This window comes from Rhinatrema bivittatum, chromosome 1 (genome assembly GCF_901001135.1).
Source record: "Rhinatrema bivittatum chromosome 1, aRhiBiv1.1, whole genome shotgun sequence".
Classification (NCBI taxonomy): Eukaryota; Metazoa; Chordata; class Amphibia; order Gymnophiona; family Rhinatrematidae; genus Rhinatrema; species Rhinatrema bivittatum.
In genome coordinates this window covers 437274622-437293708 of record NC_042615.1, presented here as the reverse complement: position 1 = coordinate 437293708, position 19087 = coordinate 437274622, and the positions used below count along the sequence as shown (strand labels likewise).

At 41.7% G+C, this 19087-nt stretch overlaps 1 protein-coding gene and 1 pseudogene across 1 annotated transcript in view; both read right to left on the bottom strand.

Annotated features, from left to right (window-relative positions):
* RAD23B (RAD23 homolog B, nucleotide excision repair protein) overlaps nt 1–19087 on the bottom strand; it is a 177517-nt gene that overhangs the window by 112314 nt on the left and 46116 nt on the right. The window contains exon 3 of the mRNA XM_029604901.1: nt 12363–12442. Within this exon, the coding sequence (XP_029460761.1) occupies nt 12363–12442 (80 nt within the window). The remainder of the gene's footprint in view (nt 1–12362; nt 12443–19087) is intronic.
* LOC115093222 lies at nt 16722–16893 on the bottom strand (annotated as a pseudogene).

The window sequence follows — 19087 nt, the reverse complement described above, 5'->3', positions numbered from 1 at the left end:
AGTATATAATGCAGACAACCTTTGAAAGAGAAATCCTCAAATCCACTCCATTTTTTATTCCTCTCAGCACAATTATACTTTAACTTCCTCAAGAAAGAAAACTGTATATAACCAATGTTAAATTGATACTTAAATATTTTGAAAATTCTGTTGTATGCAGCCAATCTAAGTTAAAATTGTTTATTTTACCATTTGTTCTAGCTAGATTAAGAGGAGAAAAATGTTAAGTGCTGCATGGACCTTTTCAATGGCAACCCCACACCTTCTTAGCTATTTGGGTTTTATTCAGATAAAATACAGAAGCTATCAATGTTTTTAAGTTTCTCTGACTATATTGAGTTTTTGTTTAGCTAACACTGGACTTTTGTTGTTTACAATATTTTATAATATATAGCTAGCTCACAACTTTTAATTTACAGTTCAGATCTGCAATTACTGTTGATATTGGATATATGGTACCCACTACAGACTTCCTTTCTGTATTAGCTCTCAAGTTTTAACAATTTAGAAAACGTTAACTATTTGTTGAACAAAAAAAGCTATATATAAAAAACACTGCAAAATCAAAATAAGAACTTTGCTAACTGGAGGATGAACCAAATTAAACTGACTCAGACTAATTGAACTGTTAAAATATTAAAGCTACAGCATTCAGAGACACTAATCTTGAACCTATCTGAAGTGATTATTGAATACCCATGCCAACACCTGACACCCCAGCTCTGAACATGAACGTAACTGAATGTGATTTGTTCTAATCAAAAGACTTAGTTTCACATTTTAAAGGACCTTTCAACAGATCCATGCTGCAATGCCGACATCTACTGCTACAAAAGAAAGCCATGAGAAAAAACAAAGATCTATGGCTCACTCATTAAGACTATCACCCCCATTGCTAGGCTGAGCAGCAGATTACCACATTGGTCCCAGATGCCCAGAATATTGAACTATTTTTTATTTATTTTTTTATTTAAGGGTTTTTTATATACCGGGGCACGTTAAAAACATCACCTCGGTTCACAGTGTAACATAACATAGCAACAGGCTTTACAATAATTTATAGTAGGAGGAAACATTGAGGCAACTAATTCAACTTGAAAGGTGGTTACATGTTCACATATTTAAATATATTCACATAACTATATTCACAATAACTATATTTACATTTTAATTATTCACATGGTGCCAGGGAATATATGCGGTTAGATCAGGTGGTAGGAGGGTGAGGGTGGAGGGTTGGAGGGTGAGAGGGGAGGAGGATGAGGGAGGGTTGGAGGAATGGGAATGGGAATGGATGAGGATAATCTGCTTCTGCAATGTTATCATCCATTCCCTTCTATTCCAATTTTACAGCTACAGGACTTGACCACTGGATCAACCAGTGGGTATAAATGTAAAAGTCCCATCATGAATTTGGAGACGAGAGGGTGCATGGAAGTAGGTGCTCCATTGTCAGGAGAATAAGCTGCCATGGCATGGAGATGTATGCGCATTTATGCAAGTGCCAACCCAGACGGAGAGAATGCAGATTAAGACAGTGAAAGCGAAGGACACAGATGTATTTCCGCTTGAACAACTGCAATTTGTGGATGGTTTCCTGGCTGAGAGAACATTCTGAATTGGTTCTGGTAGAGAATCAATATCCAATGCTGTTAGATTCAGATATCGCAGCATCGGTTGCAATAATGTGCTATCTAGTAAGGCAGGACTGTCCTCCAGTTTCACTGGAGGTTTTATGGAGAATTGACCTAGATAGGCATACCAGAGTTATCTGGGCCATGCCAGTGGGATTAGGATCATCTTGGCTTGGTCTCAAATTAAATTTCTGAAAGATCGTCGCTACAAGTAGTATTGGAGGAAAAGTGTATAAGAGGCCTATATCCAAAGGAACTAGAAAGGAGACCGGTGCCTTACATAGATCACTGGACCGAATGGAACAGAATAGATTTAGTTTTCTGTTTTGTTCTGATGCAAAGAGGTCTATGCTCAATTGTCCCTACAGACGGAAGAGATGGATCGGCTATGGATTGTGTCAGGGCCCATTTGTGTGGGTGGAATATTCTGCTGAGTATCTCCCAGTGTTCAAAATGCCAGGTAACACTAGGTCACACTTAGAATTGATTTGTTCTGAATTGCTCTGTGCTATATGTGCAAGGCTTTCTGACACAAAACCCATGAGCCTGTACCTCATGGGTCTTGCTACTTGATTGTCTGTTTGAATCATGATACGATTCCCTCAGGATTTGGTAGAATGCTGTCAGCATGTGTCGCATCACCCTAAGTTCTAGTAAGTTGATTTGCAATTGCCTTTGACCAGACGTCCTGTGTTTTGTACTGCCCATGTTGAGCTCCTCAACCAATGGGGGGAGGCATCTATTACTGGTACTACTTGATGCGGAACTGGTTGGAGAGGTGCTCCACCTTGGAACACCTCCGGCCGTAACCATCAACAATTTTCCTGTTTCATTTCTGGGGTTATGATTACCCTTTGTGAAGTAATAGGAGTTTGTTCCATTGGGTCCTCAATCACCATGGGCGATGATTTATGTAAGCATATTAATGGGATTTACAAGAATAGCCACTGCCAAGTGTCCTAAAAATACTAGAATGCAGACAGTTCATATCCTCTTCAATAATGTTTTATTCAAATTTGCAGAGCAATGGGACTCTGCCCTAAGGAAGGAATGCTCTTGCCTGTGTGGTGTCTATTACAGCCCCAATAAATTGAATTTATGGCATGAGATCTAGAATGGATTTTTCAAAGTTCATGAGAAATCCCAGGGATTAAAGTAAGTGTACTGTTATTTGAGTAAGCAACGGGACGATTTCCCTTGTGGGGACTACCAGTAGCTAGTCATCCAGATAAGGGATATATTTGAATCCCTTGACAACACAGAAGAAATGCCTTGCAGTGGTAGTAGCTCATGAAAACTCAGGGGTAGAGGAGTCTCCAAACGGAAGACCCATGTATAAGAAATGGTGATTCGCCATCCAGAGGGGTGTATTGGTATTTATGCATAAGCATATTTGAGGTGTAGTGAACACATCTAATCAAGTTGGATGAACTTATGATTTCAAAAGACTTAAAATGGGTTTGGTAGCCCTCCTGTCTTCTTTGGGATTATGAAGCATTGGGAATAAAAATCCTTGGTTATGAAAGGAAAGTGGAACCTCTTAAATTGTATTCTGTAGCAGAAGATTTTGTACATCTTCCTTCAGAAATGGTAGGTGGGATGGATTAATAGGCAGTACAGCAGTGTATGGGATTACCAGTTGCCTCAAAATTAAGTTTATGGCAAATTTCCTTTTTTTATTCATACCCTTGTTAATTTTATTTTTTTAATTTTGATAAGTTAACTAATTTTATTCTGACATTTAGTGATTATAATTGTGTTATTTTATTTATATATTTTTTATATTATGGACATAATTTTGTTCACCGCCTAGGCCTAACAGTGTTAGGTGGTTTATAAATTTAAATAAATGTAAATGAAATGGTAACCCTGCTGTACTATTTTCAGGACTCACTTATCTGTGTATATTTGGTTCCAGATTACCTGTACTAGGTAGTAGGGTTGCTTGTAGGTTAAAGGCACCTGCCTGCAGTGTGAGGTTCCGCAGATATTGACAAGGATTGAGCTGCCACATTTTGTTCTTTTATTTGGAAATAGTCTCTTGTAGCTTCTCTCCAAAAAGGTTATCACCCAAGCATGGAAGATCAGCTAGTTTTTTGGTGATGTCCTCTCTAATACTGCTGGCCCTGAGCAATGTCTTACGATGTGTCCCCTATTGATGCAGATGTGCGAGCTGTTGTAGCAAACGATTCAGACTGAACATGTTATCTGATTGCTTCTTCTAAATTGTAGAGTGGAGCAGGAGCTATCCTGTTCACTTGTTTCTGAATGAATAGATGGCTTCAAGTTTTAAACATTCATAAATGTATTGTACCATATAAAATTGATGAGTATTGCTTGCTGTTAACATGGTGTCTTAAAATCTTTTTGCTAAATTCATCCAGAATGCCATGACCCTTCCCTGGAGGGGGTTTTAAAACCCACCTCCATTCTAATTTGTTGAAGTGGAATCAGCAATGAAAAAGGCAGAGTTGTGTGGTAGTTGAACAGCTCCATATTCTGGTGATTTGTTTTCATTGGAATTTGAGATCCAGCTTCCGGGCAGCTGTTATCCCAGAGTATGGCGTTTCCCACATTTTCATGAGTAAAGGAATCTAACATTGCATGAGTTGACAAAGCAGAAGACATTGCAGGGATGTTGAGTATTTTCAATATGCCCATGACTTCTATTTTAAGCGCTGTTCTCATCTTCACCACAAATCAGGTATGTTAGATCCTTTGGTTCAGAAGTGTGATCCAGTGGCCCGAAGGCATACCTGTAGAGCTGCTTGGGAACGCCTTTGCAGATCAATGGCTGGAAGAGGAGGAATGTGGTGAGTGAAGGACTTTGAACCCCTGAGGGTTCCAATGCTGAAAGGAGGTTGCTCACTGGAAGCCAATCTTCTCTGTTGAGTTGAAGATAGTAGAAGAGGTTGGGTACCTGACATTAACCTTTGAGGTGAGATCAGGATAATAGCATAGGCCAACAGGAACATTTTTTCTGGGTTGGGTAGTAAGGAGGTAAAATTTCATACTATACCTTATCTTGCTTGTTGGGATCTCTGGTCCAGTGTCAGCGGAGGGGCATCCTCTTCTGAAACAAGAATGGGTTCACGTTCCAATGATGGCAGAAGAAGAATCAAGCATATAGGATCTGGAGTCTGAAAACAGATCCTGAGTTAACTGTGACACTAGTAGTGCCCTGGTTATATGAGATGGAAGCTGAAGCTTGGGTTCAACCAAGGAAGTAGAACATACGACTTGCCATACTGGGTCAGACCAAAGATCCAACAAGCACAGTATCCTGTTTCTATCAGTGGCCAATCCAGGTCACAAGTACCTGGCAGGATTCCAAGGAGTAGCAGAAGTTGCATATTTGTGTTGGTAATGCCACACTCCAAATGTGCATATTGCTCCTCAGGGTGACCTGGTTATACTGGAAAGTAACATTCACCTTTTCTGGATGCTCTGGATGTCATAGAATAGGGTGATAATGGAGAGAACTCTAGTAGGACTTGTATGCTTCGAAGGTACTGGAGCTTGAATTTCAGCCTTTTTCTGAGTCTTGTACTGCATTGTATGTTTTGAAGCAGTATGCATCAGCATTGCCTTCAATGATTTTTGCTTTGCTAAAGCTTGTGGATATCTTTGGTGCATGGATTTCTCCAGAGGTTGTGAACAGACATGGTGTGCATAGAGTTGCGCGATAGTCCTTGGTGCACCAAGCGCTTTGATGTGCCGAGTGTACACTGTTCCAATGTACAGAGATAGACCACTTTAATGTAATTACTGTTTGTAAGCTGTAGAGGCAGCGTGCTTCGAAGACTTCTGTGTTTCGACGTTACATTGAAGATTGTTTAAGACAGCACTGGCATGGAATGTGAATGAGCTAAGGAGTGTCTGTACGTGGCCTTAGGTGACATTGAAAGGATCTGTCTTGCCAAGCTAGTAGAACGTTGAGCTAAACTGAGCATTTGCAGGAAGTCCTGTGCAAGCATTGTCACAGAATCTTTGTTTTTTGTCCGTGCTTTGCACGGACAGCTACTCTGAAATTTAAACCTTCTTAGTCACTTTCACTTCACATGACCCATAACAGCACTTTTCAGGGCTGCTAATAAAATGAAGAAAAAAAAAGGAATTCTGAGTAGGAGCCTTATTTCAAGTTTTTTCCCTCATGGCCCTGAAAAAAGATAAGTGGCTTCAAACCATGGTCCTGTGTATTTTGACAATTATTTTAATTATACTGTTGTATTTTACTCTGCTGTAATCCATCCAGAACAGATAGTCTGGTAAGTGGGTGGAATAGAAATTTCTATACATAAAATAAGTTCATCACACTGACATGACCTGAACTGGATGATCAAAGAGGCACAGACATCACCAAGGTTCAGGTCAGTGGAGTCTGTCACAAGGATAAGTTAAACCACTCCATACTTCAAAACAAATGAACAAGTAAACAGGACTACAAACAAGGATTCTGAATGCAGAGGTGGAAGATATGAATTAAAAGAAAAAAAGGCTAGCTGCTTTTACTTGCAGCACAGTTGAGGAAAAAGTAGGAACTTTCATAGGTCTCCCTCATTTATTTAGCAGTTTTCTAGAAACTCTGAGCATGCTATACTGCCACTCTTCCATACCAGGGCTTCCTTCAGTCTAGAACAGAGTTTAAATTAGGAGAAACTAAGAGACAAGTGGGTTTTGACACATCCTGCCTGTCCTTAGAGAACACCTGTTATAGGTAAGCATCTCTGCTTTCTCCAAGGACAAGCTGAAAGGAAGTCCTCACACAAGGAGTCCCTAGCTATAGACTGCCCCAAAGAAGAGAGACATAGAAAACTGCCAATGGGCAACAACCTTTTTTTGTATTTTCTGTCTTTTTAAAAGGGCAGCTTGGAACTAAAATAATAGGCTCTAAGAGTGATAGTGAGTCTCCCAGGACAGACTAGCCAAACCTGTCACATTGGGAATGCCTGTCCAAACAATGTAATATGAATGTGTAGAGAGAACTAATGTCACACCTTTGGAGTTCTCCTCCATAGAGACTAGGTGTGCTACCAACATCGACATGGCACATCAGATTCAGGCACACCTGGACATAAAAGGAGATTCAATCTACTAGGCAATTTGAAAGAGTGCAATTGGCAATAGCAATCCCAGGTTTGTTAGAATAAAAAACAAAAAAACTGGGTGACCTATCCTAAGAGGTTCATTCTGCTCCAAACTGGGGTGCTGGACAGCTTTGGCCTAACTATTTAGTAGTTTATTTATTTATATTTATTTCAGATTTTTATATACCAGCATTCGAGACAGCAGTCACATCGTGCTGGTTCACATAAAACAGGGGTGCATAGTAAACATAACTATAACAATGGTGTTGAAAAGGCAGTTACATATAACAGGGTGATAAGAACTTGGCTGAGAAGGAAGAGAAAGGAAAAGTTATTAAATTCACACAGGTACAACGATAGAAGATAAGGATGACCATGGTGTAGTTGGAGATTAGTTAACCATGTTGGAGATTAGTTAACCATGGTATAGTTGGAGATTAGGGGTGGCTTGGAGGTGTTCGATCAATTGGCGTCCGGGAAAGCTTGTGTGAATATCCAGGTCTTTAGTCTTTTTTTGAAAGTTGAGATGCATGGTTCTGTTCTGAGATTTGAGGGGATGGAGTTCCATAACGGTGGAATGGCTGTAGAGAAAGCCCGGTCTCTAAGTGTTGCTCACATTTGTGAACATGTGGCCTGGAAAAGAATGTTAGGACAATTAACAGATTAAGATGAAAATCCGACACTACCTCAGGTGGAATTTAGTATGCCTGTGCAGAACCATGCTATTGTGGAAAAACTTGGAATAAGATTTGTCCATTTGCTGATATTTTTAGAAGCCTTTGGAGAAACTTGATAAAATGAGTGCATTTGACTTATTTTATTTTGAAATTTAAATTTGTTTATATTATTGTTTTGTTTGTTTTTGCTATGTTGAAACCCATTTAACATGACAGATTTGCTATAGGCAGGCTATAAATATGTTAAATAAGTTGATACCAAAATCTGCAAAAGGGTAGACATCCAGACAGATGTGGAAAATATGAGGAGAGATCTAGCAAAGCTCAAGGAATGATTGTGAGACTGACAGCTAAGATTTAAAGCTAAAAAACTGCAGGGTAATACTTTTAGGCTGCAAATTGCCAAGGGAAAGGTACAATATTGAGGTGAAATTCTAAGTACAAAAGAAGAACAGTATCTGGGGGTGATTGCATATGATGATCTTAAGGTACTAAAACAGGTGGAGAAAGCAACAGCAAAAGCCAGAAAGATGTTTGGCTACACAGGGAAAGGAATGGTCAGCGGAAAAAGGAAGATATTGCCACTGCACAGGTCCCTGGAGAGACCTCATTTGGAATACTGTGTACAATCGTGGAGACCACACTTTCTAAAGGATATAAACCAACTGGAGTCAGTCCAGAGGGTGGATACTAAAATGATCAGTGGTCTTCAATTTAAAGTATATGGGGATAAACAAAGATCTAAACACATATACTCTTCAGGAAATGTAAGAAAGGGGATATACAAGAGACATTTAAGTATATCAAAGGTTTCCATGCACAAGTAGCTTGCTTCTTTCATCAGAAAGGAGGCTGTAAAACAAAGGGTCATGGAATGAATGTGAAAGAGGGTAGACTGATGAGTAATCTTAAACAGTTCTTTACAGAAAAAGTAGCAGATGCATGGAATGGCCTCCTGATGGAGACAAAGAAATTCAAGAAAGCATGGAATAAAAGCAAGGGATCCCCTAGGGAGTGATGGGAATAGCAAAGCTAGATAAATTGGACAGATGGGCAGACTAGATGAGTCATATGGTGTTTTTCTGCCATCATGTTTCTATGTTTAAATGAGGATAAGTCACTAAGGACTGGAGCCCACCAACATTGTAAACTGAAGTGATCATCACCAAAAATATGACCTTCTTGGTCAAGTACTTGAGCTCAAAAATAGGTTATGGCTATGATTCCCAATCTTTTAGGCCAAGCACACCAACATTGTCAAAAAGGTGTGGCATACCAGCCTCTTCAGAGCAGGTAGTGGACATGGGAGGGGACTCAAGCTTCTGGGTTATGTTCCTCCATACATGTGAATTCCCTACCCCATTCTGCATGGTTACAAACTACACTGGTGGATTATCCACCAATTCAGCACATTTTTTAAGTAACACTTCCTTGAACTTCAACCACAATTTCACTCCAAGGCTGTCCGAACTTGTCGTCCGGGAGCTGAAGACTACAGTGTAGTTCTGGGACAGTGGATTCCATCATGATAGTAGTGAGCGCTGTAGGGGTCTCATGTGAGCTCTTGCCCATGGCACTACTTCCAGTGTGGATGCCATGAGGCAGAGGATTTGTAGGTAGTCCCATGCAGTGGGGCAAAGCTCGCTCAACAGGGTTTGCAACTGGGTCATCAGTTTTGACCTCCTTGCCGGTGTCAGGATGATCTTGTCTTGTTTGGTGTCAAACCAGACTCCCAACTATTCTAGAGATTGGGAGGGCTGCAGACAGCACTTGTTAGTCTTGACCACCCACGGCTCTCCAGTAGAGTTTTAACTCTGTTGGTCGTCTGGTGGCTTTCCTCTGGGGATTTCACCCTGATCAGCCAATCGTCTAGATAAGGGTGTACGTGGATTCTTTCCTTACTCAGTATTGTTGCCACCACCACTATGATGGCATCGGCGTGGTCGCCGGAAGCTAATCTTTTAGGGCTTGCATTACTGCCTCTTTAATGAGCATGGACAAGTCCTGTGGGATGGCTGGAACGGCTGGCGCCGGAGGAGTTGACGATATCTCCTGCGATGCCTGTACCGGGTGTATCGAAATAGGCTCAGACAGTAGCGGTGCATCTGTGTGTTTTTGCCGCTTCGCACTCGGTTCCCCCAGGGAGGGAGTTAACAGTGATGTCGAGGCATGACAATGTCGATGCTTATGCCTTAGTTCAGTTACTGACCTTATGGAAACAGTCGATGGTGTTGGCGATGCTTTATCTCCAGAGCCTTCCAGTCGACATTTTTTCAGCAGGACATTTTTTTGTAACTCCTGCTGGGGATGATTTTGTAGACGAAGGTGAAGGAAGGAGTTGTAGGTGAAAAAGATGTTCCATTTTTTCTTGCCTAGGCTTCCTTCCCTTCAGAGTCATTTCTTCACATTGTTGGCAGGATGAAATGTCATGTTTTTCGCCCAAACAGACGACACACTCTAGGTGTGGGTCTGTAACTGACACGGTCCGATTACAAATCGGGCATTTTTTTAAGACCCGAAGCCATGTCAGTATCGACGGCCATCGATACTTTTTGTACTTTTGTGAGAGAAAATTATCGCTCTCACAATGTGAAAAAAGGTAACAATTTCTCACCGTCCGGTGAGAAAGGAGAGTGAGATCCCGTATGGGAGAATTTCTTTGAAAAAATTGACTTTTTCAGTCAAAACTGAGTAAAGAAATTCACAGGGTTCCTATCTCCGCGATGCTTACAGCAGCACGGAAAAACGAAGACTAGAGTGAGACCCATGTGGCAGAGAATATCATGGCATGCTGGGCATGCTCAGTGGCCTCACAGTGCCAGTCAAAAGTTTCTAGAAACTTTGACATAAGTTTTCCTGCAATAGGGCTCAGTCAGTGACGTCACCCATATGTGAGGACTAGCACCCTGCTTGTCCTGGGATAACACATTGAAATAATCGGTTCAATGTGCTGCGGCAGTCAAGAAAGCAAACAATGTTGGGAATTATTAGAAAGGGAATGGAGAATAAAACGGAAAATGTCATAATGCCTCTGTATCACTCCATGGTGAGACCGCATCTCAAATACCTCGTACAATTCTGGTTGCTGCATCTCAAAAAAGATTAGTTGCGATGGAGAAGATACAGAGAAGGGCGACCAAAATGATAATGGGAATGGAACAGCTCCCCTATGAGGAAAGACTAAAGAGGTTAGGTTTAAAATCATGAGAGGTCTAGAATGGGTTAATGTGAATCAGTAGTTTACTCTTTCAGATAATAGAAAGACTAGGGGGCATTCCATGAAGTTAGCATGGCACATTTAAAACTAATTGGAGAAAATTCTTTCACTCAACACACAATTAAAACTCTGGAATTTGTTGCCAGAGGATGTGGTTAGTGTAGCTGTGTTTAAAAAAGGATTGGATAAGTCCATTACCTGCTATTAAGTTGACTTAGAAAATAGCCACTGCTATTACTAGCAACAGTAGCATGGAATAGACAGTTTTTGGGTACTTGAGGTTCTTATGGCCTGGATTGATCACTGTTGGAAACAGGATGTGGGCTTGATGGACCCTTGGTCTGACCCAGTATGACATGTTCTTATAGTGTCTGCATCTGCTAGGAGACAGATACTGAAGAGCTGAGCTCACTGCAGGGGTATATCTAGGGTGACGTCAGCCTTGAAATCTGACTCAGTCTCCCATCTGCTAGCAGAAGAGCACATAACCCACTGGTCCGGAGTCCATCTGGCAACACGCTAGGTAGGAAAGGAGGAACATTCAGAAGTAATCCAAGAAAATATTTCTTTACAGAAATGATGGTAGATGCATGGAACAGCTTCCCCGCAGAGTTGATGGAGACAAGTGTCAGAATTCAAGAAATCATGGGACAAGTGTAAAGGATCACTGAGGGAGCTAAAGGGACTAAAATGCTAAGGATGATATGGATTGGAAAGACCCATATGGTCTTATCTGCCATCATGTTTAATGTTTCAATAGTTACAATACTTTTATTCTAAAAAACAGAATGTAGGAGCCATATTCAGCAAAACAATTCTAGTTGCTGAAGCGAAGTTTAGGGCATGCAAGGTCTGAAATCAGCTAATCTTATTGATTGAAGGGCTTTAGCACACAATCTGCTTGAGCAGAGTTAATGTTGCACAATTCTAAATCATACAAGGACCATATTGATAATTGTACTCTACCACATGGAGACAAAATACAGCAGCAGAAAAAGACTAAGATACATACTGCCCATTTTATCTGCTTACTGCAATAAATTATCTTACCTGATCTCCAGCATGAAAGAATCTTTGTGCTTATCACATGCATTCCTCAATTGTGATTTTTTTTGCTTCCACTATTTTTGGACAAATCTTTTTACATTACTTCTTGGTTTACCTATTTCTAACCTCAGGATTATATGCAACTTTCTGCAAAAAAATATTTGCCTCTAGAGCTTACACATCCAAAGATTTAAAATATGTCACTCGTCCAATACGTCCTTAGGTTTTTAAATCCTCTCTCAGAAGCTTCATTATAAAAGGTTCTAACACGATTTGATGGTCTTTATCAAACATGTTTCTGTCATCTTTCTAAATGCAAGACCTGCAGAACTGGACAATATTCCAGATATGCCAACACTAACAATCCTAATATGTGGAGCACATACAATGGAATTTGACCTTTGCTAAGAAGTTACACAGACCTTGCTCTCACATTATAAAGTCCTAGTAATAGTTGATATTTTAGATAAAAGATTCCAGAATGTAGTGCCCAAAATATAAGACTAGTTGCACCATTATACACCAAACAGCAACAGTCAGATGGCTTGATTAAATATTTTAACTGTCATACAGCTGGCAAACCCATCTGATACGTACAGACAAGCAGAATTGTATTTATTTTTTTTTTTGCAATATCTAAAATCCAAAAAGATTTTGCAATAAAATGAGATGGCACCATCAAAGCCTCATAGTAACTTACTTTGGTCACCATAACCACCACAAAATTTTTGTCATCCATTTTGTATTCTTTGAGAGCTGTATCATCATTGAGGATTTTACCTACATAAAAAAATAAAAGGTTTATATTAATAAAGAGCAACTTTAAAGTACAATAAATTGAACTTGCACCATTTTTAATAGGAATTGCTAACTAGGGAAGCTCATACAATTTAGCTATAAAGTTAACATAGTACAATTACGTACAATTTTTGGGGGGTATAATCTACTGTACAGTCAAATACCAGTACGTGAACTCCAATGGCAGTAACTAGAAGGTATTAAAAAATAAATAAAGTGAGAAATGTTTACTGTTGCACAAACTTATTCATATATTCATTCATGTGTTATACATTTTCAAATACAATTTTTAATCATTTCAGATCCATTACAAAACCAAGTGTTCTGATAAGAAGCTAAAAGTATCAGTTAAAATATTTTAAAACTAAACTAAACACACGATTGAAGGGGATATTTGATTTTTACATCTTAGAAAAGTATAAATTTAATCTGAGCTTCATGTATCTCATCTTGCTGTTTGGGGGTGGGAGGCAGTCACCAATGGGAAAAATAGTTCCACAAAAATGTAAACATGGTTAGAAATCTGGTTCAGCGACACAGGAACTGAAAGATTGAAGCAATACTCTCTCAAAGTATGCACATGAGAAATTCAACTTCATACAAGTATAGGATCAAGACAGTTTTCCCTTAACAGGCCGATACAGTAAAGTGTGGCACGGTTACCCTGTTTTTAACCCGCTTTGTACGCACATTTTGGACGCGTATGTCTAACCTGCGATTCAGTATCCGGTTTTACGCGTCCTTACCGCTTACTGAAATAGACGCGTATCCCTTTCCGCCCACCGCATGTATATATGTTAATGATCGGATTAGCTATTCTCTCCGATACAGTAACGTGCGCCCAGATTATCGCTTTTTTAACCAGCTATTTTGCCACGTCTTTAACCTGCAAATTTACCGCCTACCCTGACCCTGGCATTAGTGTGGTGTTCAGTCAGCTTCCCGCTGCCTTGAGGTCCGGCTGAAGCCCAGCAGCAGTTCTCTGAATCCGTTCTGTCGCGCTGCAGTTTATGCCACCGTTGGCTCCGGCCGAAGAGTCATCACTAACTGCTGGTTGAGTTGCCCGCAGCAAAGAAAAAAAAGCACCACATGCCAGCAACAAAGAGGACTGCTAGAACTTAGCCGCCCAGTCCCAAACCAACCCAATCCACAGAAAAAAATGCTTCTCGCACAAGGGGGGGGAAAAAGTAACCCAACCTGGCACCATTGCAGTTAACGTCAGAGTACTTCAGTTCCGTAGGGAACAATGGACACTGTTTCCGGGGGCTCCTCTGGCCTTCTCCTTGTCGCCGCTGACTTGCAGTGGGCACGAGCTCCTGTATCAGGCCCTATCCCTACACACCCCACGCCGTGACCTCTGACGTCCAGCTGGGCGCTCAGGTCACAGGTGCGTTCATGCACCTTCCTGCTGCCTTGAGCGCCCAACTTGCACGTCCAGGCGGGCGCTCAAGGCAGCGGGAAGGTGCATGAATGCACGCCGCGACCTGAGCGCCCGGCTGGACGTCAGAGGTCACAGCTGGCGTTCATGCGCCTTTCCGCTGCCTTGAGCGCCCAACTTGGACGTCCAGGCAGGCGCTCAAGACAGGGTAAAATAGCACTGCATGCCTGTCTAAATCCTTACAATTAACTGTCCTTCTGCCTTACTTTGGCACAGGGAAGCAGGAGTAACTTTCAGTCCTCCTGTAGCTCTTTACATTTCCTCAGGCACACACTAGTACCTATATTATAATAATCTTGTTCTTAAATTGGAGGCTGGATGCTCCAAGTTCCCTTTTTCAATCATGGAATCTGGTACAGTCACTGAGGCACTCCCACCCTTGTCCAGCCACACCCATCTTCTCCGTAGTTTCTCTTTTCAAAAACTCTTTGCCCCCAGAGAGCAGATTATTGCTCTGATATCACAAAAACAGTGACACCTTAAATGTTTTCACAGACCTTATTCCAGAGTTTATCAGCCTTCCCCATTCCATGGCACAGGTATCAGCCAGTTCTAGTAAATCTTTAACATTTTTCAAAGAACGCACACCACGACCTGAGCGCCCGGCTGGAAGTCAGAGTTCACGGCGTGCGTTCATGCGCCTTCCCGCTGCCTTGAGTGCCCAACTTGGACGTCCAGGCGGGCACATGAATGTACACCGCGCCCTGACAGGCTACGAAAGCGGCAAGCCCAGCAGCAACCGGTACAGCGGCATCGGCTTCGACCAGCGGCACATCTGCCCTCGCTCCAGCTACTCGGACTCGCGCTACGGGGCCCCGGGCGACCCTGAGGCTGACTGCGCCGACACGCCGCAGGCCAGTCACGCTCCAGCCTGTGCGGTCAGTCCCTGGAACTGGAGGAGGAGCTGGTGCTGCACATGAAGAAAGTATTTTGATGAGTAACTAGTGTGTGGTACTTGCTTCAATGCCGACAGACATTCATGGGCCTTCCCTCTGCCTTGAGCGCCTAGGCTGGACGTCCAAGCTGCGACCTCGGACTTCCGGGTTGGACGTCCAGCCGGGCGCTCAAGGCAGCAGGGTCTGTAGGAGAACCATCCGCTTTCCTGGTGAAATGACATTTGAAATGACAGGTACCAGCGCACCCATGATACTATATAGGCACTGTATACCGCCCTATACAGTAAAAATGGATTGCGCATACCTACCGCTTCATGGATGCGCTTTGGATGCCGCTTGCATTTGAGTCTCATTTGAATACTGTATCGGGCGTATGTGACCCAAATTGTGCGCGCGGCAAACGAGGGTGCGCCTGGCACTGCCGCACTCTCTTACGCATCCTTACTGTATCGGCCTGTAAGTAAGCCATGAATCAGTAAGTCACAACCACTAGAAGACAATCTGATCATTTAGAGTGATTCCTACATTTAATGCACAACTCAACATACGCAGTCCTGAAAAAAAACTGGATTCTAGGGATGTGCAGCAGGGACGGATAAGTCCCATTCGGTATTCGTCGGGACCCAAATCCGTTGCATCTGTTCTCGGGGGACCCCGATCCGTTCACTAGTTACATATGTATTCGTTTCCCAAAAAACTCCATCCCAACCCTTTAAATGTAATTTACTACAACCCCCACCCCTCCTGACCCCCCCCCCAAAGACTTGCCAAAAGTCCCTGGTGGTCCAGCGGGGGTCCTGGAGCGATCTCCTGCACTCGGGCTGCCGGTATTCAAAATGGCACCGGAAGCCCCTGTGACATAGTAAGGGCAAAGGCTACCGGTGCCATTTTGAATACCGGCAGCCCGAGTGCAGGAGATCGCTCCAGGGCCCCCGCTGGACCACCAGGGACTTTTGGCAATTCTTGGGGGGGGTCCAAGAGGATGGGGGTTGTTAGTGATATGTTGTATTCATGGGGATTCGCCATACATTTCGTGACCCCCACGAATACAACAAATATGGCATATACGTTGCAGATTGCCAATATGTTGCAAACTAATGCACACCCCTACTGGATTCTTTGCATGCAGTAATATCTAATTGAACTAATCTAATTTGTTAAAAATGAGTCCGCAACTCCCACGTCCATTCTTCAGATGCAACTAACTTTCCAGTTCTTGCTGAACTGGCAAGTTACAATTCTAAAGCAAGAATGTGGGTCTACTGCTATAAAACAAGGGTTTTCAATAAGAGCTGCAGACAAGACTGGTTTTTAGGTTACTCACAATGAATATTTATCAGATTTGTACACGTCGTCATTTACATATTCTGGTTACACGCCCCCCCCCCCCCAAAAAAAAAAAGACTTGTTTGTAGTTTTAGTTGAGAATATCTGTCCCAGAAAGGGGCTCTGCATAATAGGAGATGGTTGTCCAAAAAAAAAAAAGAAGAAGAAGAAAAGATGTTGGCAAGTTGCCAGAGCCCAAAACTTCCCGATACCCTGCTCAGCCACAAAAGATACTAATAATGTACCACGGTCAATTATTTCCAGTCCAGAATCTCAGTCAAGTTGACAAAATCAATACCAGTTGGAGGTTGACCAGAACTTAATTCAAACTGTATGGAAGGTGGAAGAAAAAAGGCTTTGTTAATAGTAGGAATTTGTTCATCCGGAATGGCCAGATCATGAAAATACCTCTACTGTTGAAAATGGAAGTTTGCAGATAATCCTGGGAAAACTAACAAACCTTAATTTAAGCCATTTATTCCAATTTTCTAAGGCTTCAATATCTTTGATGTTTGATTCCACAGACCGGATTTGTTTGGATCCCAGAAATCACTGTCTTTTTCTTTTAAGAGTTACATTAGACAGTTTAATTAAACTTGAGTCATCTCCATGTAACTTCTTCATGGTTTCAAATCCCTCTTGTATAATACGCTTTTGTTTCTAAAGGCAGTCAGGCCTTCATCATTCTTTTTGTCCCAGTACCATCCAATTACAAGTCAAAGTGGGACCAAAACATTTACCCAGTGCTCACGCATAAAATTCACTATGACCATAAGAGGCAAGAGAATCAACCTTGGCTGAACATTCTTTAATGGAACGCCAAGACTTGCCGTCAACTGATGTCGCCAGAGTTACCACAGCTGGCTTAAGTGGTGAGAGGAGCGACTCACTTGAAAAAGAAGGCAAGGATGGTGAGAAAGATGTCAAAGAAACCCCATTGCAATGGTGTCCATCGACAGTATACTTCACAATGAACCCTCCCTCTCCAGGGAAGTTATAAAGCCACTCTGCTTGGATGGTGTACTAGCAGGAGCCCCCTCTATCTCCTTTGCAGCTATGAGGTCATCCAGTGGCAATGGGGGCAACTCACGATGCTGAGCTTCTCTCTTTATGGGCGGTGGACATACAATGGGGCTGAGGAAAACCTTTCCCCTGGTGAGTTTGCTGCTCACCTCTCACAACGGGGACTTCTCCCTCCAGAAAAGCAGCTCTGATGGCCATGAAGGAGATGAGTTGCTGGTCATCCAAGGTAGGGGGAGAATAGAGGGAAAAACCCTCAACTTTCCTTTCCTCTTAGCAGGCACGACAAAAGGCAAACTAGATAATGGAAAATGTAGGAGGGACAAGGAGCAGCCTTAATCAGCCATAATAGGTGCTGCCATTTGCATAAAAGATTACTCTCAATATCGAATTCTAAGCAAGTTCAAAAATACATAATAGTAAATATTGCAAAATATTTCATGCCTGTTTTAACAAATAAAACTGATTATTCAGGTTGTCCTACGAAAAAAGAGCCCATTAAACAGAACTGCTTTAGGATTTTTATAAAAACCTTTAGTCAGATTCCACCCTTAATGAAATAAAGGCTAAATCTAATAAGAAATTTAATTTTACCTGATAATTTCATTTCCTTGAATTCCAGACAAATGGGTTATGTCACCAAGACAAAAGGAAGAGACAAAAACTGCAAGTTTTCTATTATATCACAACACTAAATGAACTGGTGCATCAATGAATCTCTCAAAGCTAATCAAACGAGTTAATTTTCAGAGTTAACTTTAGAAATAAGGCCTTTTCTCAATCTTCACAAAGGGAGAAGGTAATGCTTGCTAGGTTCCTTTCCTTCTACATGTCCTTCTCCCTTCTGATATCTCAAAGAATATCCTGGGAAGGTTCTGAACTGGTAGGTACTGATATGCAAACATTAGGGGAAAAATGCAGGAATGCTTCTATGGCCAAATTCAAAAGCAAAGAATGTTCAAGCAGCAGCATTGTATGAATTATCAGGAAGGCTGCTCACTCTAAAAATGCTAACAGCAATTTAATTATGGGTGTGACAGTTGCTTGGTTTTAATTTTTAATATTACAACCCTTAACATAAGGCTGGGGTAATCTACACGAAGTGACAGTTACTTTCCTTAACAGAAACATGGAGGTAACCTGCATGGAGAAGCAGTTACTACCATAAGAAGCTTGCTGAGCAGATTGAATGGACCAGTCTGATCTTTGTGCCGTCGGTACTATGCATATTAAACAGGACAGGAACTTCCAAAAGAAATTTATCATTTTGAAAGCATCTCAAAATGTTCTATGTAAATCCAATCTTTGTAGATTTGTATTCTCATCTTCTACATTCCTTCAATATAAAATGGTAAGGAAAATGAATGGTTAAGGTGAAAGCTTAAGATCACCTGCTGTAAGGGGTGTGATATGGGACTGATCACTACTTTTTCCTCTGAAATCAGATCCCAATGGCAGCTTAACTAAGGAGCTCTCCTCTCACCCCCAATAAATCCTCCATCTCATCCTACTTAAAAACCTGACTTGTGAGTTTTGGTTGTAAGGTCTCATCGCTGTGCTACGGCAATGAGGAAAAAAAAAATCTGTTGACCTGAGGCATTTTTCATATGCCGGGATTGGCATGTTGTCAGACTGGATAATACTTTAAAATCGTTGGCTCAGTGTGCTGCGGCAGTCAAAAAAGCAAACAGAGTGTTAGGAATTATTAGGAAGGGAATGGTTAATAAAACAGAAAATGTTATAATGCCTCTGTATCGCTCCATGGTGAGACCACACCTTGAATACTGTGTACAATTCTGGTCGCATCTCAAAAAAGATATAATTGCGATGGAGAAGGTATAGAGAAGGGCGACCAAAATGATAAAGGGAATGGAACAACTCCCCTATGAGGAAAGGATGAAGAGGTTAGGGCTGTTCAGCTTAGAGAAGAGACGGCTGAGGGGGGAT